At 32.0% G+C, this 18267-nt stretch overlaps 4 protein-coding genes across 5 annotated transcripts; 3 read left to right on the forward strand and 1 right to left on the reverse strand.

Moving 5' to 3' along the window:
• The first annotated feature begins 115 nt into the window (after positions 1 to 115).
• LOC122398775 (osteoclast-stimulating factor 1-like) lies at positions 116 to 1986 on the forward strand. Its single transcript, XM_043398949.1, has 6 exons — positions 116 to 305; positions 505 to 551; positions 633 to 750; positions 845 to 1056; positions 1121 to 1412; positions 1871 to 1986. The coding sequence occupies exons 1-5, from the start codon at positions 254 to 256 to the stop codon at positions 1349 to 1351; spliced, it is 660 nt and encodes a 219-aa protein (XP_043254884.1). The 5' UTR covers positions 116 to 253; the 3' UTR covers positions 1352 to 1412; positions 1871 to 1986.
• On the reverse strand, positions 1612 to 4739 carry LOC122398772 (gamma-tubulin complex component 4). Of its 2 annotated transcripts, none has more exons than XM_043398944.1 (10): positions 4633 to 4739; positions 4258 to 4428; positions 4039 to 4177; positions 3744 to 3928; positions 3583 to 3677; positions 3204 to 3511; positions 2663 to 3133; positions 2419 to 2596; positions 2121 to 2343; positions 1612 to 2048 (listed from the first exon to the last, which is right to left on the reverse strand). In XM_043398944.1, exons 2-10 carry the CDS (start codon positions 4324 to 4326, stop codon positions 1800 to 1802), a joined length of 1917 nt encoding a protein of 638 aa, XP_043254879.1. In that variant the 5' UTR covers positions 4327 to 4428; positions 4633 to 4739; the 3' UTR covers positions 1612 to 1799. The 2 variants fall into 2 exon arrangements, with proteins under 2 accessions (XP_043254879.1, XP_043254877.1); XM_043398942.1 differs by having other exon boundaries at positions 1613 to 2048; positions 4524 to 4738.
• Positions 4740 to 4935: 196 nt separating this feature from the next.
• LOC122398771 (oocyte zinc finger protein XlCOF6-like) lies at positions 4936 to 8005 on the forward strand. The gene is made up of 3 exons (XM_043398941.1): positions 4936 to 5043; positions 5181 to 5319; positions 5520 to 8005. Exons 2-3 carry the CDS (start codon positions 5191 to 5193, stop codon positions 7944 to 7946), a joined length of 2556 nt encoding a protein of 851 aa, XP_043254876.1. The 5' UTR covers positions 4936 to 5043; positions 5181 to 5190; the 3' UTR covers positions 7947 to 8005.
• A 2433-nt stretch (positions 8006 to 10438) lies between these two features.
• On the forward strand, positions 10439 to 16041 carry LOC122398717 (enolase-phosphatase E1-like). The gene is made up of 6 exons (XM_043398834.1): positions 10439 to 10634; positions 11267 to 11368; positions 12108 to 12298; positions 12679 to 12811; positions 12933 to 13056; positions 13152 to 16041. Exons 1-6 carry the CDS (start codon positions 10530 to 10532, stop codon positions 14741 to 14743), a joined length of 2247 nt encoding a protein of 748 aa, XP_043254769.1. The 5' UTR covers positions 10439 to 10529; the 3' UTR covers positions 14744 to 16041.
• Positions 16042 to 18267: the final 2226 nt, after the last annotated feature.

Consider the following 18267-nt stretch of genomic DNA (forward strand, 5'->3'; position numbering starts at 1 on the left):
TAATATTGTCTTATATATATGTATGTTAACTTTCTAAGTATTAAAAGGTTAATAAATTGTTAATTATATCAATAATACATTACAAACACATACAATAAAAGTACAATAGCGGTGGTCAATTTAGATGCTAAGTTCGTCGTTAGTAGTGTCGACGTCGATGCACTCAGTTATGTCAAATCTGACCACACTGATGTTGGTGTATCATTTTATCTATCTGTAAGCAGAAAGTTACACTTTCTATATTTATTCTTCGATGAATATGTCTGCGCAACCACCTGTACCACCCAAAACTATTTGGAAACCTGGTAAATAATGAGAAATAAAAATAGCATGTTTAATTTTATGTGTAATTATTACAACTATTTGGTACAAAGTAATTATATGCTATAACCAACAAATAGTGACTGTCAATATAATATCTATGAAATTACTATGCCGTTTCTTTTTACTTGTTACACTCGATTGTTAAGTAATAAATGAATATTTTTTTTTTTCCCCCGTAAGGTAAGGTCAAAGTTGTGCGAGCATTATATAAATACACAGCACAAAATGTGAGCATATGCGTTTATTAGCAACATACGCATTTTAGAAATTCATGGAATATTTTTATGAATTCGTTTTACATTTTGTAGGCAGATGAAATATCCTTTGATGAAGGTGAACTTCTTTATGTTTATGATAAAAATGTTGAGCCAAATTGGTGGAAAGCAAAGTGTGGTGATCAAGATGGTCTTGTACCTGCCAATTATGGTCAGTTCAGATTCAGATTCAGATATGCAACATAAGTTTATCATTCGCAATATCTACAAATAAATTGAAGAAAAAAAATAAAAATTGTACATAGTTGAAGAACAAACTGAAGAAATTGAATTACCATTGCATGATGCTGCAAGGCGGGGAAATCTTTCATTATTGAAGGAATACATAAAGCAAGGAGTTTTGGGTACAAGTTTAGATGCAATGGGTAACACTTCACTGTATTGGGCTGCGCGTGCTGGTCATTTAGATTGTGTAAAGGAACTCTTAAATGTATCAAATCCAATAGTTAATGCTCAAGTAAGTAGACTATGGTATTGCAATCTTTGTAGTATTTTCTCTTTCTGTACATTTCTTACTACAGAATAAAATGGGCGAAACACCATTGCATGTGGCAGCAAGTCGTGGGCATGTAGATATAGTAAATCTATTATTGCAACATGGTGCAAATCCAGCAATAAAAAATAATGATAATTTAGTTGCCGAACAATTATCTTCTGATCTCTCAATTAAAAATATGATACAATTGAGTCAACGCCATTTTGACAAAACTTATGGTTATACGGATGATGATTATAATGATGACAGTGATTAAGGTGATACATATTTTCCTTCAACCTATGGATTGTGATTATTATGACCAAATAGTATTATAGGTAATTAAAGATTAGATTTATAATTAAATTAATATTTGATATATTTATATATAGCGAATATTGTTTTTTACTATTTATTTAAGTAAAAATAAATAATAACAAAATATTTATAATCGTTAAATGAAAATTTATTTTCAATAAATAAACATCGGTTTATAAAATATACAAAAATACTTTAATACTGTTTATATGCTGTCTTTAGAAACTAGTTACTTACTTCATTACAAATATATATTAATGAAGATAGAAAAATAAATTGAAAGTATGTTTAACAGATAAGTACAAGAAAGAAAATTGATTTTGAAATAAAATAGCCATCATACATACATTGTGTGTGTTTCCACATTAGCCTCATACATAGAATATTTAAAACAGCATAAGTCTTATTTACATTTTTCTGCTGAACCATCTATTGAAATCCAATCTCAATAATAATTGAGCTAAATGTTCTCCGCTAGGTTGTGCATGCACTCTGTGCAATGTTTTAGTCAGCCAACTCATTAGGCTTTCAAGAGTATCGGACAATGTTCCAAGTTCTTCTTTTTCTGTTAAAATTAGGTTACCTACTTCCCACATTGATGCTTGTAAGATAAAATCGTCGCAAAGTCGTAGCAAAAGTTTTATCAGTTTATTTACCTATAAAAAAATATTTAGTGAACAAATGAATTTATTTGAATGAAAATACAAATGAATTAAATTATAACATACAGGATTTTTTCGTTCAGTTGAACTTCCTAATAGAAATGTTTGTGACATGACATTAGCTAAAAAAATAGAGTGTGCTTTTTGTACATCTTCAAAATTTCGAGTATTTTTCATATTTGTTTCCATGATAGTATACTGGCTTTCTAATACATCCACTTGTAAGTAGTATTGCAAATTATCAATAATAAAAATTAAGTTATTTCTTAGTTGAATTACGCCAATATCGCTAGAATAAAAAAAGTTATCAACGTTGAATGAATGTTAGTCTGTTTACGTACAAAGTGTCACGACTATGTCTTACATCTTTTTTTTATACATATGTTCACTCCACAGATTCCATAGATCAATTTGTGTTTTCTTAACCCTTAGTAAAAATCGAAACAGTGTGTTATAATCGTTTAAAGCGGCTGGATTAAATAATAAGTGCAATGGCCATATGACTTTGTACTTCAGAATGATCATGCCCCATCCACGTTTTTCTACATTTATTTGATAAACATTAATTACATATTGTTGAAATTTTCGTCTACTTAAAAAAATCTTACCAATAGGATCTTCGCGTTCTTTATCGGTAAACTCTGTACTTTCTATCTCAGCATCTTCAGTCTCTTTTGTCGGGACTGGTATTATAAAATTAAAGCTATCCATAGCATTCTCATCGTTCAAATGCATTTTTCTAAGTGCTATTTGAAAAGCTAAATTGATATCTCTAGACGTATGATTCGTTGGGGGCTTATTTAGTACATGAGCAGTGAGTCTAATAAATTCAAGGAACAAATCACCCCGTCCCATAAGAAAAAAATCTTTTACTAATTTAAGTTGTTGCACAAGTTGCGCTTCTTCGACGGCAACTCGCCATAAAAGTTCAGTTATACATTGTTTGAATTCATCGATTGTACGTTCAAACTCAATTATATTGAATACAGGTTCTTTTTGAAGATTTTGAAGTTTAAGGAAATATTCATATTCCTTGTCCCCCCATATGGAAGTTTCAGTTTGATTCTCTATGGCAAAGTCTGTAAGCAAGTGAACAAATCTGTAGAACTTCTGTGTCGCAAAGTTTACAATTTTTCACTTGTAACTTACCTTTCTTTTGCCTTGGATCGTTTCCAAACATTATAATAGTCTGTCCTATAGTCAAAATTTTCGTTGCCAGTGATGGCCTAATGTAAGAAGGAAGCATATCAACTTGAACATTGTAATCCCACATATCTGAGTTAAACTTAGTATTCGTTGACTCTACAACGTTATTTTTATTATCTGCTAATATCAAACTGGTTTGTTCTTCGGATGTTTTTTTAATAAAGAACTCATTGTACATGTCTTCTAAATGACCATATAAAAGCCAACTTGTCATTTGTTTATAGAAAACTGTATGTACACAGTAAATCATCCTGAATAATAACAAATTAATTAAAACTGGATAATATAACAATAACATAAAGCAATAATACAAACCACTAACTTTTCTAAAGCTGACTTTATTTCAGGAATACCAATATGCATATTTTGGTGTAAACATTGTAGTAGTTTACAACCATGAATGTTTTGTGTACGAATCTGAAATAACATGTGAACATAAATTACATTCATACTATTTACTAACAATGTATATAATATACTAACCTCTTTTATAATAAAATTTAAAACAGAAAATAGACATATATACTTTTGGACACGACAAAGAATTAATGAAAGTGGAGTATAACTGTCATTAAGAACCACATTTTCTAAATCAACAATCTCATTGCGAAATGGTTCTAAAGCTTGATCCATTCCTTCACAGAGAGCTTGTATATATAGACCTTGAACTACATTTTGTAATCGAATAATATGTAAATTAATATTAAATGATTAGAATCTAATAAAAGAATAAAATATAATTATTCATTTTAATAGAATCTATAAAGAATTCTTGTACCATCAGTGGATCTTGAAATATCTGACGCTGTATACTCTTGGATAAAGTTCCTAATAACATTGCACTTGTCAACAATTTCCAATACCTTTTTAAGTAATGCACGTTCCCCAGGATGTAAATATTTTTCAAGGTTTACAGTCTAAGAATTTTAAAGATATAAATAGACAAAAAGGATACACTATGGGTTAAACTATCAATAAAATAGAATTTTAACCTTACATCTGTCTCTAATATTTCTGAAACACTAGTTGAACATCCCCACAGTGACAATAATACCTCGTGCAACATTTTGCAAATATCTTTCAATATAATGTGTAATTACTCTTTCGCGTTAAATTCTGTTGCATACAAACAGAAATGATAGTGGAATACAGAACGTAGCTGGATAACCTGCAATAATATTGAATCGTTGAAATTTAATTTTTTTCGTATATAAAGGTGACAACAAAGAATTATAACAATTAGAAATAAAAAAAAATGTATACTTTTTGTTTGTCCATTTCTTGTTCTTATTAAACACTTCGTTCAAAAATTAATCTCCAATACAAAGACATCTTACAGCACGCTTTTATTTTCGTCATATAATATACTCACCATACGAAATTAACTTAAAGTCCATCTTTCCATGTAAGCTACTTTTGCCCGATAATGTGCATTTATTGGTTTATACAAGGCTGATTTAAAACGCGATAGAATTCGAATACATAATTTACGCAAATGTCACTCGACAAATAAAAATTGTGCAAATATACTATGTTGCTATTGTAGATATTGGTAGTATTTAGCTTGCACATTCAAGTATTATGGACCATAAAGTTGAGGTTAATAAATTATTCTTCCATTTGTAAATGATTTTTAAATCGCTTCAAAAAAATTCAAATCAGATATGTGTTATTTATTTATATTAAAAAATGTATATTTTAATTATTGTAGATAATCTACATTTGTTGTTATTCTAATATATAAATGCAATAACCTCAAAGAAATAAATTGTTAAAATTATGTGTAAGTACAATATAGTAAAATATAATATGATCGGAATAAACTTAAAATAGTTATTTAACAATGTATCGATGTAAACAAATAATAAAAACAATATTAGCCTATATTATATAAATTTTCTTTATTAATAAACTTTGCAGAGATTCAATTATGGATGTACTAAAGGATACATTGATATGTCGTTTATGTGGTGAAAATCTTGTGGAGGGAAAATGCAAAGACATTTTTGAAGAATCAGCCAATTTAATACATAAAATAAAAGAAATTTTACCAATCTCAGTACGTTAAAATATTTAATAGAAATAGAAGTACTAGTTATTTTCTACTTTGTATAAGTTTCGTTTAAAGGAAACAGTTATTAAATTGAAATGCTTTAAACTATTTTTTGTTTTATATAAGAAAATGCATTCAAAAATTACATAGTCGCAAGTAATGCTTATAAAAAGCTTTAAAAATTATTATTACTTTGATTGTTTCAGATATCTATAGATGATAGTGGTTCAAAGCACATATGTTTGTCATGTTATGACAAAATTATTCTTTATTACAAATTTATTCAAGATGTAGCAGAACATTCTAAAACATTAGAAAATGCATCGCAAATAAAATCATTTTTTGATTTATCTAGAGAAATAACAAACTTTTCAAAAGTTCATAATGATGCTGTATATACGTGTCCAAATTGTAACGTAGGTTTAATGATTTTATTAGTCAGTAACCCGCAAGGCTGTGATTATACCTTCCAAATCTCATTAGCTATGGTAGACCATTCTGAGAAGAATCATATCGTAAAAGAAAAGAATATACAAGTACATGAAAATGTAATAATTTTCGGTGATGTTAAAAAGAATAATATACATCCAAAAGATGGGAATAGAGCAACAAACACAGAAGATATTGAAAGTATAACTAATCAAGCAGGTCTTGCATTGTCAGAAGAAGAAGTTATAAATTATGTTGATACATTATCCGGAAAAGAAAACTCGGAAACTGTAGTACAAAAGAAAGTAAAAAGAAAACACAAACAATGTAATTTTTATGATGATTCTGTTAGTTCATCAAAGGTACCAAAGTTAGAAGAAACATCATACGCGCCCGATGAGAGTTCATTTAACTGTGGTTACGATTCTACAGATCCATTAATAAAAATTGAACCTGAAACTGATAATACTTATTGTTTAGATAGCGAAATTGACTCCAAAAGTGAAAAAGATACATATACAACTGAATCGCAAAATATATTTGGAGAGGATGATGCGCAGGAAGAAAATGATATGTATAAATCTTGCTTGAAATATGTATGTAAACTTTGTGGGGCGCGTTATCTTTCGCATTTAAAATATGAGTTTCACATGGAAAGACACAAATTAAATAAAATATATAAGTATGAATGTACAGTATGCAACAAAAAAGCAAGCAGTGAGAATTTATTATGGGATCATTATTTTCATACGCATAAAAGTTTGCAACGTTTTCTTTGCACAGAATGTGGAAAATTATTCACAAAACGGTCTAGATTGAATAGTCATCAAAAGGATTATAAACATTCTGGTGTAAAACAGATACAAGTTGGTTCTGGCGACGGTACTATTAGTAAAGATGTCATAGAAAAGGCTATAGCGATAACGAAAGAAGATAAAGTTTCTGTAAACTGTAATCTTTGTGGAAAATTAATCTCTGACTTAGATACGGATGCCATTAACGACTTAGTTACATGCGCCACTTGTGAAGATTCTACACTTTCTTTAATGGTAGATGGAAATGAGACAAAAGTAATTTCTCCGCGACAGTACCATTGCTCTAAATGTCCAAAGCACTTTGTACGAAAAGAAAGACTAGAATTTCATGAAATGAGACACAATGAAAATATGAATGAATTTGTTTGTAGTACTTGTGGAAAAGACTTTAGAGCGGAAAATTCTTTATACGAGCATTATCTTTTTGTTCACAAAGGAGCAAGACCTCATATATGTGAATTATGTGGTAAATCCTTTCAGTTAAAGGCCAGATTGAAGGAACACCATCGAATTCATACAGGTGAAAGACCATATCAATGTGATGTCTGTGGTCAAAGATGTAGAACTACTAATGCTCTAAAACTTCATAGAAAGATTCACTTTTCTCATAATAAGTATGTTTGTAATGTATGTAATAAGTCATTTAGTAAAAAACAAAATATGAATGAACATTTAGAAAAGCATTGGAAAAACGATAAGAATGTTACATTACCACAATTATTTACATGCCCGATTTGCTTGGAAGATTTCCCAACATATCGCATGTTGAAGTATCATATGATAGAAGTTCATGAAATAAGTAACCAGGATCCAATTTTGACAAAACAAAAGCCTTGGTACGAGTGTGTGGAATGTCATGAAAAATTTAAACATCAAATGTCTTTAAAAGCACATAAAGAAAGAGTACACGAAGGAAGAATAGATCCTCTTTATCAGTGCGATGTATGTAATGCTACTTATAGAGTTAAACAACTTTTAGTAAACCACATTAAGAGTAAACATAATGGCGAAAGACGCTATAAATGCGCACAATGTGAAAAGGGATTTAACGATACGAAATCTTTATATAATCATGTACTCTTACACACAGGAAAAAAACCATTTGTTTGTGAGTATTGTAATATGAGTTTTAGAAGAAAAGATTCTAGGGATCATCATCGCAGAAAACATACAGGCGAACAACCGTATCAATGCCCAGACTGCGGTGAATCATTTTCTACTTACAATTATAGATCTAAACATCGAAAACGCGAACACGGAGAAGGAGATCCTGAATGTCCCGAATGTGGGAAAAAATGTAACAACCAACAAGAAATTAGAATTCATTTAAACAAACATCTTGGAGAAAAATTAAAGAAATTGCGGAGCATAAAATTTGAAGAAACATAGTTTAAAAGATACACAATCTTCGAACGAACATAGTGAAAATTTGAAATAGATAGCTTAAATAGGACTGTTTGAACTAAAATGCAATGATTAAGACCTGAGCAGAAATTATTAAGATCCTATTTATTTACACAAATCTATTTATTATATTAATTTTATACTGAAAAGTTTTTAATCATCATACTATTCGATTAATTCAAGAGTGTTTTAATTAAAGTTTGAACAGACTTATGATGGCGAATTTGGTTGATTGTTTCATTATTACTCTGGTTAAACAAATTTTTATTTTTTAAAAATGTTACTTAGTTTAAAACTTATAACAAAGTAAATGTACAGATTTAAAAATTAAAATCTCCAATTTGGAAAGCATTGTTTTTTTTTAAACGATAGTTAAAATATCAATTTACAATGCATTATGCTGTTCGTTTTAAAAAATGTTTGAATTTATATAATGATACCATTCTCGTATTAAATATTTTAATATTAGGATTTTATAAAGTTTTGTAGAAATACAATTTTTTTGTATTACTACATTCTGCTTAATGAAAAGATATTTTTGTATCCACAGAAATCTACTAAAAAGTGAGTTTAAATATATACGTATAAAGTTAAAAATAAACTGTTGTAAACTGTCCATGATATGTTCTATTTCATTTACATCATTCTAAATGCTGACTTTTAAAATGTTTTTTTATAATTATTTTATATTAATGTTAAGTAGGTGTATTTGAAATATAAAAATATGGTTTTCTCAGTAATGTAAGTACATACATTTACATTGCATTTCTATTAAATTAGGCAATATATTATACAATGAATTATCTAATTTATAAAATACGTATGTAATTATTGTAATTTTTCTTATTGTATTATATAAAATACATATATATATAATTCTGATCATTATGTACAAACTGTTGAAGAGAATTTGTAATAAAAACAAGAAGTACTTATATACTCTTTATTTGTTTTGTAATAACAAATTTTTTAGTAATATTTATTCAATAATACAAATTACTTTTTGTTTTCTCATCAGATATCATTTTTATAGTTTAATTTATTAAACTTGACGTATTCAGGTTTATATAAATATTTGCCTCTATTTTCATAGTGTAAATACTAAAACGACTCTTGAACTTTAAATCCGAATTAATGTAATTATTCTACTCTTAGCGAAATAATCAAATAATATGTATATGTGACGATTGTTAATAGCGCTTGTGCGCGTAGTTCTCGTATGTAGGTATCGTCACGGTGCACGTGCAACCAGGACAAATGTCAAAATTTAAATGGTTGCGCCTCAACGTCCGACGCGGCGCTGTCTTGCAAAAATCAGGTGGTTGCATTTACCAGCTGTGTACTGCTAACTTATATTCACAATTACGCACAACAGAACATCTAATTTTTTACTACAGGAAAGTAAATATCATCGATAAACACATGAGAATTACATTTAGCATGTTTTCTTAGTTCTAAAAATCTTAAAAAACTTTTTGATTTTTTGGAAAATCAACAAAAATAACACATGGAGGAACTACTTTTGCGCGGAGTAATATCTGAAAACGTTCGAGCAAGTCAATATTCATTTCGCTCTTTTGCCGTAACAATGCATTTTTTTGCTTGAGAAATATGCCCAAACGAAACGACATGAATTTCGAAAGATCATCGAAATGAAATTTCCTGAAACTTTGAATTTCTTAAATAGTTATTCGCTTAAACAATTTTTGCGGAGGAATAATGTCGTGCTGCGATCGCAGAGACGCAAGCCAACCCCGTTCATTGGCTGAAGGAAGCGAGCGATTCACACGTATAGAACACATAGCTTTTCCGCGAATACATATTCACAAACACTAGCATATGATTTTCGTACAGGATTCAGTACTGTAGCAATTACATACAATACCCCAGAAATAAGTTCAAAGGTTCTAAAATTTTTAAGAATTTCGTACTTGAAATCAGTGTTTTGAATACCTAATTTTGCTTAAAATAATTTTGTACGAAATAATAACAAGATTTTATCAAGAGAAATCTAATTGCAAAATTCTGTGTAATCGAATATTTATTAATTTTCGTGAAAACAGCCGAAACAAATCTGCAATTGTTATTATAACAAATGTATCGCTAATATTTATCAATTATTTAATTGTTGTATTTATTTTAATCGTGAATTTGAAACTATTTCATGAATTATTTCTCGCAGGAAAAAGTAATTATTCGTCAAGCACAAAATGATGAAAATAGAGGCAAAAACATCGAGAATTGTTTCACGATTTAAGTAATAAGAATATCGTTGAAAATCGTGACCAGTTGCTGGAACAACTTCTTTTCATCGGCAAAGGTAACGATAGGTATGTTACTGGTGCAGTTGAGAGCAATTTGTGATAAGTACGATCCTGGTTACCGGTGTAAGTAGGGGCGAAGGGAGAGGCAGGTCGCGCATACACACGCACACACCGGCGCAGAACGGAGAGCGAATTCACTCGCCGGCTCTCAACAAGAACGCGTCGACATATACACCGTGCTTGAACGTACTGAGGTGATATATCTGTTATTTATCCTACGGTCGAAGGCGAGTGAATCGTGAAAATGGCCGGGGAAAAGCGTACCAAGGATCAAGAGGAAACCTTGCTCTCGGAAACGACGATCTTGGTTGACATCGAAGGCACCACGACGAGCATAAGCTTCGTGAAGGTAACAAAGACCATGGCCGTGAGGCAGAACGCGCCCTACGGTTCTCGCATTTCACCGGTTTTCCGACGCATTCTCTGACAGTACCCAATGATTCAAATATTCCTCGCAAAAAGTTTTCTGCGGAATAATTTTCGAATGATATCGTGGAGTTTCCGTATCGGAGAAAATTCGTGGATAATGCTTTCGCGCGTGTTGTATGCGGCTCTTTCAGAGTACTATGCCGGCTGAAATCCAGTTCAGTTTCAGGTTCCCTGTCTGCGAGACAGCGAGTTTCATGGAAGGCAACACTCGCCGTTTAGTCGAACAGAAACATCTTCGGATCGTGTCGAGCTTCGTTTTTGACGTTAAGATTTCGTATATGTTTACTCGTTCCTTTTTTTTCCACTTTTCTTTACTCTTTTTTCGAATAAATTCTTAAATGTTGTTCGGAGTATAGCAGTGAAAACAAACCGTGTGTGTTACGTTCGAATATCGGTTATTCGTCGGAACGTAAAATATTGGCCGTGAGCCATCATCTTGTAACACTGTAACGTGTACGATTTTTCAAAATAACGGAAACTGTAACGGCGCATCGCACGAGATTAATTCGATCCGAGAGGAACTTACCACATTTACGTTCACCTTCCTTTCAGGATACACTTTTTCCTTATGTACGAGAGAATTTAAAGAAATATATTGAAACTAAATGGGAGGATGAGGAGTTCAAACAGGACTTTGAAAAATTGAAAGAGCAGGTAAACATTGCAAGCAAAGTTTGAAAACGCGATTATATAAATTTTTCGTAAAAAATAATATTCTTTACTTCTATGTTATTATTAAAATACGCAATTGGAAACAATATAAAGAATTTAAATATATGAAGAGTAGTATTGATTGTTTATAGGAGTATATATACATACTCAGTGTTGTTATTTTAGAAAGTTTTTGAACATTTTTTCTTATTAGAAATACTGTGGCTTTTAATAGCAAATTTTAGGTGGTCAATATTAAGACAGAAAAGAGGCAGCTGGTAATTATCTGTTAGAGACTGATCTGAGAATATTCTTTGTCCTAAAAGATTATCATTCTAGGTTATACATCTTGGAGAATTAAAATTTTGATCAAATAAATCTTTTATGTTATATTTAGTACTTTAGATTACAAATATGATTTATACCTTCATTTTAAATATATAATAGACACTGTTTATTTCATTTTCGTTTATTATCATTGTAACTATTTGAGATAATATTACTTTAAGCTTGTAACTTTATTAAAAGAAATTGGAAACAGAAATACAGTGCACCGGAAAACCAAACATTATACTTTGGAAATACAATAAATCGGATTTTGTATTGTTAATCTTTATTTGGACAATGTTTATAATATTTTTCAAAATTAAACTAATTTTTCATGAAAGTGATTTTGTTAACCGAAGAAAATATTGCAAGTTTTTATAAATTCATTTACGATCAATTAATGTCCTTATCTCAGGCGAAGAAAGATGAGGTAGAAAAAGTTGACGGGTTTGTACCAGTGACTGGTTCTAATACAGAGGAGGAGAAAGAATCACTTATGAAAAATATATTATGGCAAATGGATTGTGATCGTAAAACTGGAGCATTGAAACAATTACAAGGTCATATGTGGCGCGAAGCTTATAATTCTGGATCGGTTAAAGCACAGTGAGTTTTTTACAATACCCTTTAATCGTAATTTACTAAAAAAGTATGTTTAAGTTGCATTACATTATAAATACAAATAGAGTAGTTATAACAATATATCTGTAAGTGTGCTACAAATACTTAACATATTTTCTAATTTATTAATATCAGGATGTAATGGTATATTGTATATAATGGTTTGAAAATAAACAAATAATTATACACAAGCGTTCAATACATACACCGTATGTATATCATTACCATGTGTAGCGAGGTGAATAATGTTGTGTAAGGGCTCACTTCATTTGTGATATATATGTATTTTAAATACATAAACAATTAATAGCGTAACAAGGAATTGAAAGTATGCAATAAAGTAACAAAACAAATTATTTATGTAGCGTTTACGAAGATGTGCCAAAAGCATTAGAATCATGGACAAATGATGGTAGAAAAGTCTATGTTTATTCAAGTGGTAGCGTCGAGGCACAAAAACTTCTGTTTGGACATTCTGTGCATGGCGATTTGCTTAAGGTATTTTACAATATGCAAATACTAATAAATAACATTATTTGTATGAAAGATGCAGACGAACTTTTGCTTTCTATGTTATTATACGATTTATACAATTAATAATAATATATTATTGCTTTAGTATTTCAGTGGTTATTTTGATACCGAAGTAGGCGCAAAACAAGAATCAAGCAGTTATAAGACTATATCAAATAAGATTGGAGCAGAACCATCAAGTATAATTTTCCTCACTGATACTGTTAAAGGTTAGTAAATACTTAATATTACATTATGATTCATAATACTATAAATACATACGATGTTTACAAACACTGATATAACTTATGTTTTTCTGTAATAGAGGCTGCAGCTGCTAAAGAAGCAGGTTTATCAACAGTTATACTACTACGTGAAGGTAATATAGCTCTTTCGGATGAAGAGAGAGTACCTTTTACAACCATTAAGTCATTCTTAGACTTAACATTTCAAACTTCCACAAAGCGACAAAAATTAGAAACAACAGAAACGCCGGAAACTGTAACTAAGAGTGCACCTGATGTTTGTGAACCAATGGATACTTCCGAAGATGTTGAAATGGCGGATGTCAGCGAGAAAAAAGATGAAAAGGTAGACGCGAAGGAAGCTGTTCAAACAGAAACAAAAGAATGCGGAAAAGATCAGTTACCGAAAGAGACCCAAAAATCAGACACGAAGACGGAAGAACCAATGATCACCGACGCGAAAGATACAACAAACACTGAAAAGGTAGTGGAAAAGGTAGCGACAGATAAAGTAGAAGCCCAACCATCAGAGGTGAGTATAAAAACAGACATTTCTGAAAATGTACCTGCCGTGAGTAATAATACCGAATCGACATCAACAACTTCAAAAAATGATGTGGATAAGTCCGTGGATTCTGAAAAAGTAGAGAAACCTGTGGAAGTAGCAGAGAAAGTTGTAAAACCTGCACCTGTAGAGGCGACAGTTACTGTCAATGATCCCGTGGATGTTGTGGCATCTGAGCCTAAAACAAAGTCTGGAGAAGTTTCTATTACAGAGAGCAAGACTGATGAACCCACAAATATTACAAAAGAAACAAAACCCGAGGACAGTAAAGTGTCAGATGTAAAATCTAACGAAAATGTACCGGAAGAAAAGAAAAGTAGTAGCAGCGTAGAGGAGAAAACCGAAGAATGCACTAGTAAAACCGAAAAAGAAACGAAAGAGGAGTCCACTGACAAGACCACAACTAATCCTAGTACAACAGAAACCCAGAAACCAGAAAATGACGGGTCTTCGGTGAAACCTGCACAAGAATCGACGAAAACAGAGGAGAAGCCTATAGAAAACGGTGACGTTTCATTAACAAACGCGGAAAAAGTTACTGCGCCAACGATAACAGAACCAGAAGCTACTAGTAGCAAAGTGGAGACACACGCCGAAGTGAAAAATGTAACGGAAACGGTGACGGAAACGAAACCGGAAGTAGAATCGGAATCCGTGAATGAAAAATCTCCTAAAGCGAAAGAAACAGAAGAAGCAGCAGCAGTGCCTGTAAATGACGCAGAAAAGAAAGAAGTCAGCACCGAGGTATCGAAACAAGAATCGACAGAGAAATCAGTGAAAGAAGAGACTGTAGTGGACGAAGTGAAAGAAACGAATACAGTGGATTCCGAAAAGAAAAAACTAAATGGCACAACACAAAATGGGGATACAGACGCGCCAGTGTCAGACGATAAATTACATAGAAACGGACTAAATGAGGGATCATCAAACGAAAACGTGAATTCGTCAACAAGCGAAAGCACGTCGGCGCAGAATGGCGAACCAGAGAGTTCCTCGGAGGCTAATGCGGAATCTATAAAAGTAAAAAAAGTCGTTGATTCTACAGTAGCCGACGGTGCCGGCGAACCTGACGTTGTTCCCCCTGTAGTTGTAGCTGCGACGTCTTAATCTTGTTCTTATACATTTTAAGAAGTCCTTCATACATAACCCCCACCCATAATACTTATCCGCAGGTATAAACTGAAAAGTTGGCTCCCTACACCTTACATAAATCGTACGACGTTAAAGATGTAATACGTTAATTTAAGATGCAGTTCATAGAATTTCTATTTCTTCAACAAATGCGAAGGGAAACGATAATATGACATGCACAGTGTGTTTCAGATTCGATTATCTTTTAAACGTCATAACTCGATGTATTATGCTTGTTGACTGTGCTCAGTAGAAAGTCGTAAGAAGATCGAAAAAACGTTTGTTTCCTATTTTACATTGCTTAACTTATTTTCTTCCGTATTGATCTGTTTTTCTTTTTCTATTTTTCTCCCCCCTTTTAGTTCGTTCGTATTAAAATAGTTTTTGTAGGTGACATTATGCATTTACAATATGAACTGACTAAAGATAATCGAACATGTCAATCGCTGTAGTCGGTTTATAAGTATTTTTTCATTTGTCTCTCTCTCCTTTTTTTTTTTTTTATTGCATTTTATGTGTATTAAGATCTTTTTTTTTTATACTGCCTAAACGGAATGTTACGGTATGAAAACTCATAGGTTAGGAAATTCATCATAGTTGGAGTATGCTAAAATACCGCATGTACCCTGTGCCAAATGAATTAATTCGTCAGTTTGAAGGTTTTTTCTATTATTATACGTACGACGTTGAAGGATCTGGTCGATGATTTTAGTTTCTTGCAACAAATCAGGAAACTTTAAGACTATGTATGATTTTAAGACTGAATTGGTAATGCCTCGAACAGTCGCTGGCTTTAGACTATACAATATAATTTTTGCATACTCTTGTGTACTTAATTTTATAAATTGATAACACAGTGATTTTTGAATCATAGATCTGAACCCAATCTATAAGTAAGCTGTGTCTTACGTTTGACTTTATTCGACTACCTTAGGTATACTTATTCGCGTCCTAAAGGGCACACATGCTACTTATTGTGATGTCTCGGCATCATATTCCTATTTTCTTTTGTGACTATTTATCAAATTATATAACTTTTAGTTTAGAACACTTCAAATGATGTTGGCCTATACGCATTACGTGTTTTTTTTTTTTTTTTTTTGTATTTTGTACCGTAATTATTATGCGATATCAAGTCGTTTTTGAACAATTGGAAGTACTACGTTGCATTTATGTGTTTCTAAAAACAAAAAAAACAATGACAATTGTATTGTCATATTACACGATATTACACGTACCCGTTACACTATTAGTTGTATAAAATTTCACTTTGCGCCGCCTGATAGTATATAATATGGAACAATCTGATTACGAGGAAGAAACACTGACTTTGGAATTTATTCTTTATCTCATTCCTGTGAACTAATGTCAAAACTTGTTATATAAGTAGCCACTTTCAATTAGTGGCGATCCATGTTTCTTAGGATTCGTAAATTATTCTTCGAATTTGACAAAGTCTCGTTTATTTATTTATTATCCATTCCTGCAAAATTGACTGTGATTTAACGATATTAATAGACATAGGGAACCTTAAAATGATTCACTATTATTCACGTATAATAATTCCTTTGGCAGGTTATCATATTAATACTATTGTTATTATTTTTATTGAAATTAATAGGCATCCTGTCTGATTCAAGTCACTGTGAAGACTGTAGGCAGTATAGACTGTAAGCGAATCAAAGTTTCCACGCTTTTTCTTCTGCTTGATTTTTTTTTTTCTCGATCGTAATTTGCCGGCGACTTATGCTAGGGAAACTCAACGATCCGCAAACAAAAAGGCATAAACGAGATAAACGAAGTGCGACGTCAGCGTGTTCTAGACTTGTTAATCTATAAGTACATGTATAGTCAGTAACGATTATATTGTGAGACTTCTAACGAATCCATATTTTACAGGACACTTGACAGACCTCGCATTTATTTATAAGGTGTCCTTTCGACGATGAAAAACGTTTTTTAATAATCGGATCATTTTTTGGCGTTGCACGATATTCGTTACCACGAACGGGTGGAAGAAAGGAAATGTATAAACGTGATCTCTGTTCACGAACCCAAAACCGAAGTCGAATCTCGTATGCTCGATTCCTCTTTTAAGACGAATGACCCGGAGGTGATCATAGGTGTAAGAACCAGTAAACCGATTCGAATCGATTCTATTTCGATGTATGCACCTTTGTGCCCAGGTGCGTAAGATTTCCGACTGATATCGTAAATTTAATATACGATTTACAAAACCCATTGAAACATCGGTAACACAAGTGTGCCCGATTCATGCTCAAATGCTGAAGGATGCAAGCAATTCTGTCGAAACTATTTCGGGGCAGCCTTTGTTACCGATGATCCTGCAAGAAACACGATGTTAACAGACTCGATGTGTAAACGACTGTAAACTGCCGACCTTTTGCCATAATGAATTTTTTAATCGTTTTTTTTCTTTTTTGAGAACATCTCGTATTTTCGTAATTCTGTCTACCGATCGCATAAAAATGCGAACCGACTGCCGTCACTACGATAAAACTTAAGCCTCCGTACGCCAAATGGCTGTTGTGTATCAGGTTCTTCTCGACTGACTTTCACGGCATCATCTACAATCATCATCCCATATCATCCATACTAATTGTTGCGTCGATAGTTGGAAGGGCTGAAGTACACATCGCCAATTCGCGTCGTTTCTATAGCACTCTCTTTTTTTTTTTTTTTTTTTTTCTCGCGCGAATGCTCAATGTCAGCGAATCCTATAGTTTCCTTTCAAACGTACGCAGTCGCTTAATTAACTAATAATAGTGTGGTTAATGTTCTAAGTTTAGGGAAGGCTTAACTCTTTGTGGTTTGATTTTTTTTTTCTTTTCTTCTATTTTCTGTACGATTTAAAATATTTGGTATTGTATACTAATTTTTAAGTATTATTTATACGGTATTAAGCTTTCGGACTATTTTATAAGTAATTCGGTAATTTAAAGCGATATAATAAGAAACGAAATATCAAATTCACCTTGTGCTACTTCACAGAATATAATGGAATACAATATTATTGGATTTTGATACCGAACCACGAAGTGTTAAATAAAGCTTTTGTAAGGTAACACTTGGATGTTTCGACTTTGACGTGTCACCTTAGAGATTCAGATCAACATTTGATACCCGTTGCGACGCGACGACTCTTGATATATCGATGCAGTTTCGTTCAATGTATTTATTAGCAGGGATAGCTTTCTTTTTGTTGCGCACGGTCGCGTGGACGTTTATATACCGCTTTGTTATTTATTGTTTCTGAATGTAACGGAAATTTTGGCCGATCGGAGTCCTCATCAGTCACGGATACGTTAATAAAACATTGACAATTTGATATTTTTGTTGAGAAATCCAAAGTGTGCGTACGCCTAATATCGTTCCTCAAACCGTGACACATTTTATCACGCATTTGTAAGTTTTTGTGAGCGAGTTTTAATCGAAAAACGTTCGCGCGGCTTGCGAGATCGAGACAGCTGATTCGAAGT

Source organism: Colletes gigas, unplaced genomic scaffold (assembly GCF_013123115.1).
Source record: "Colletes gigas isolate AHSC1104 unplaced genomic scaffold, ASM1312311v1 Colletes_gigas_Sc00012, whole genome shotgun sequence".
NCBI lineage: Eukaryota > Metazoa > Arthropoda > Insecta > Hymenoptera > Colletidae > Colletes > Colletes gigas.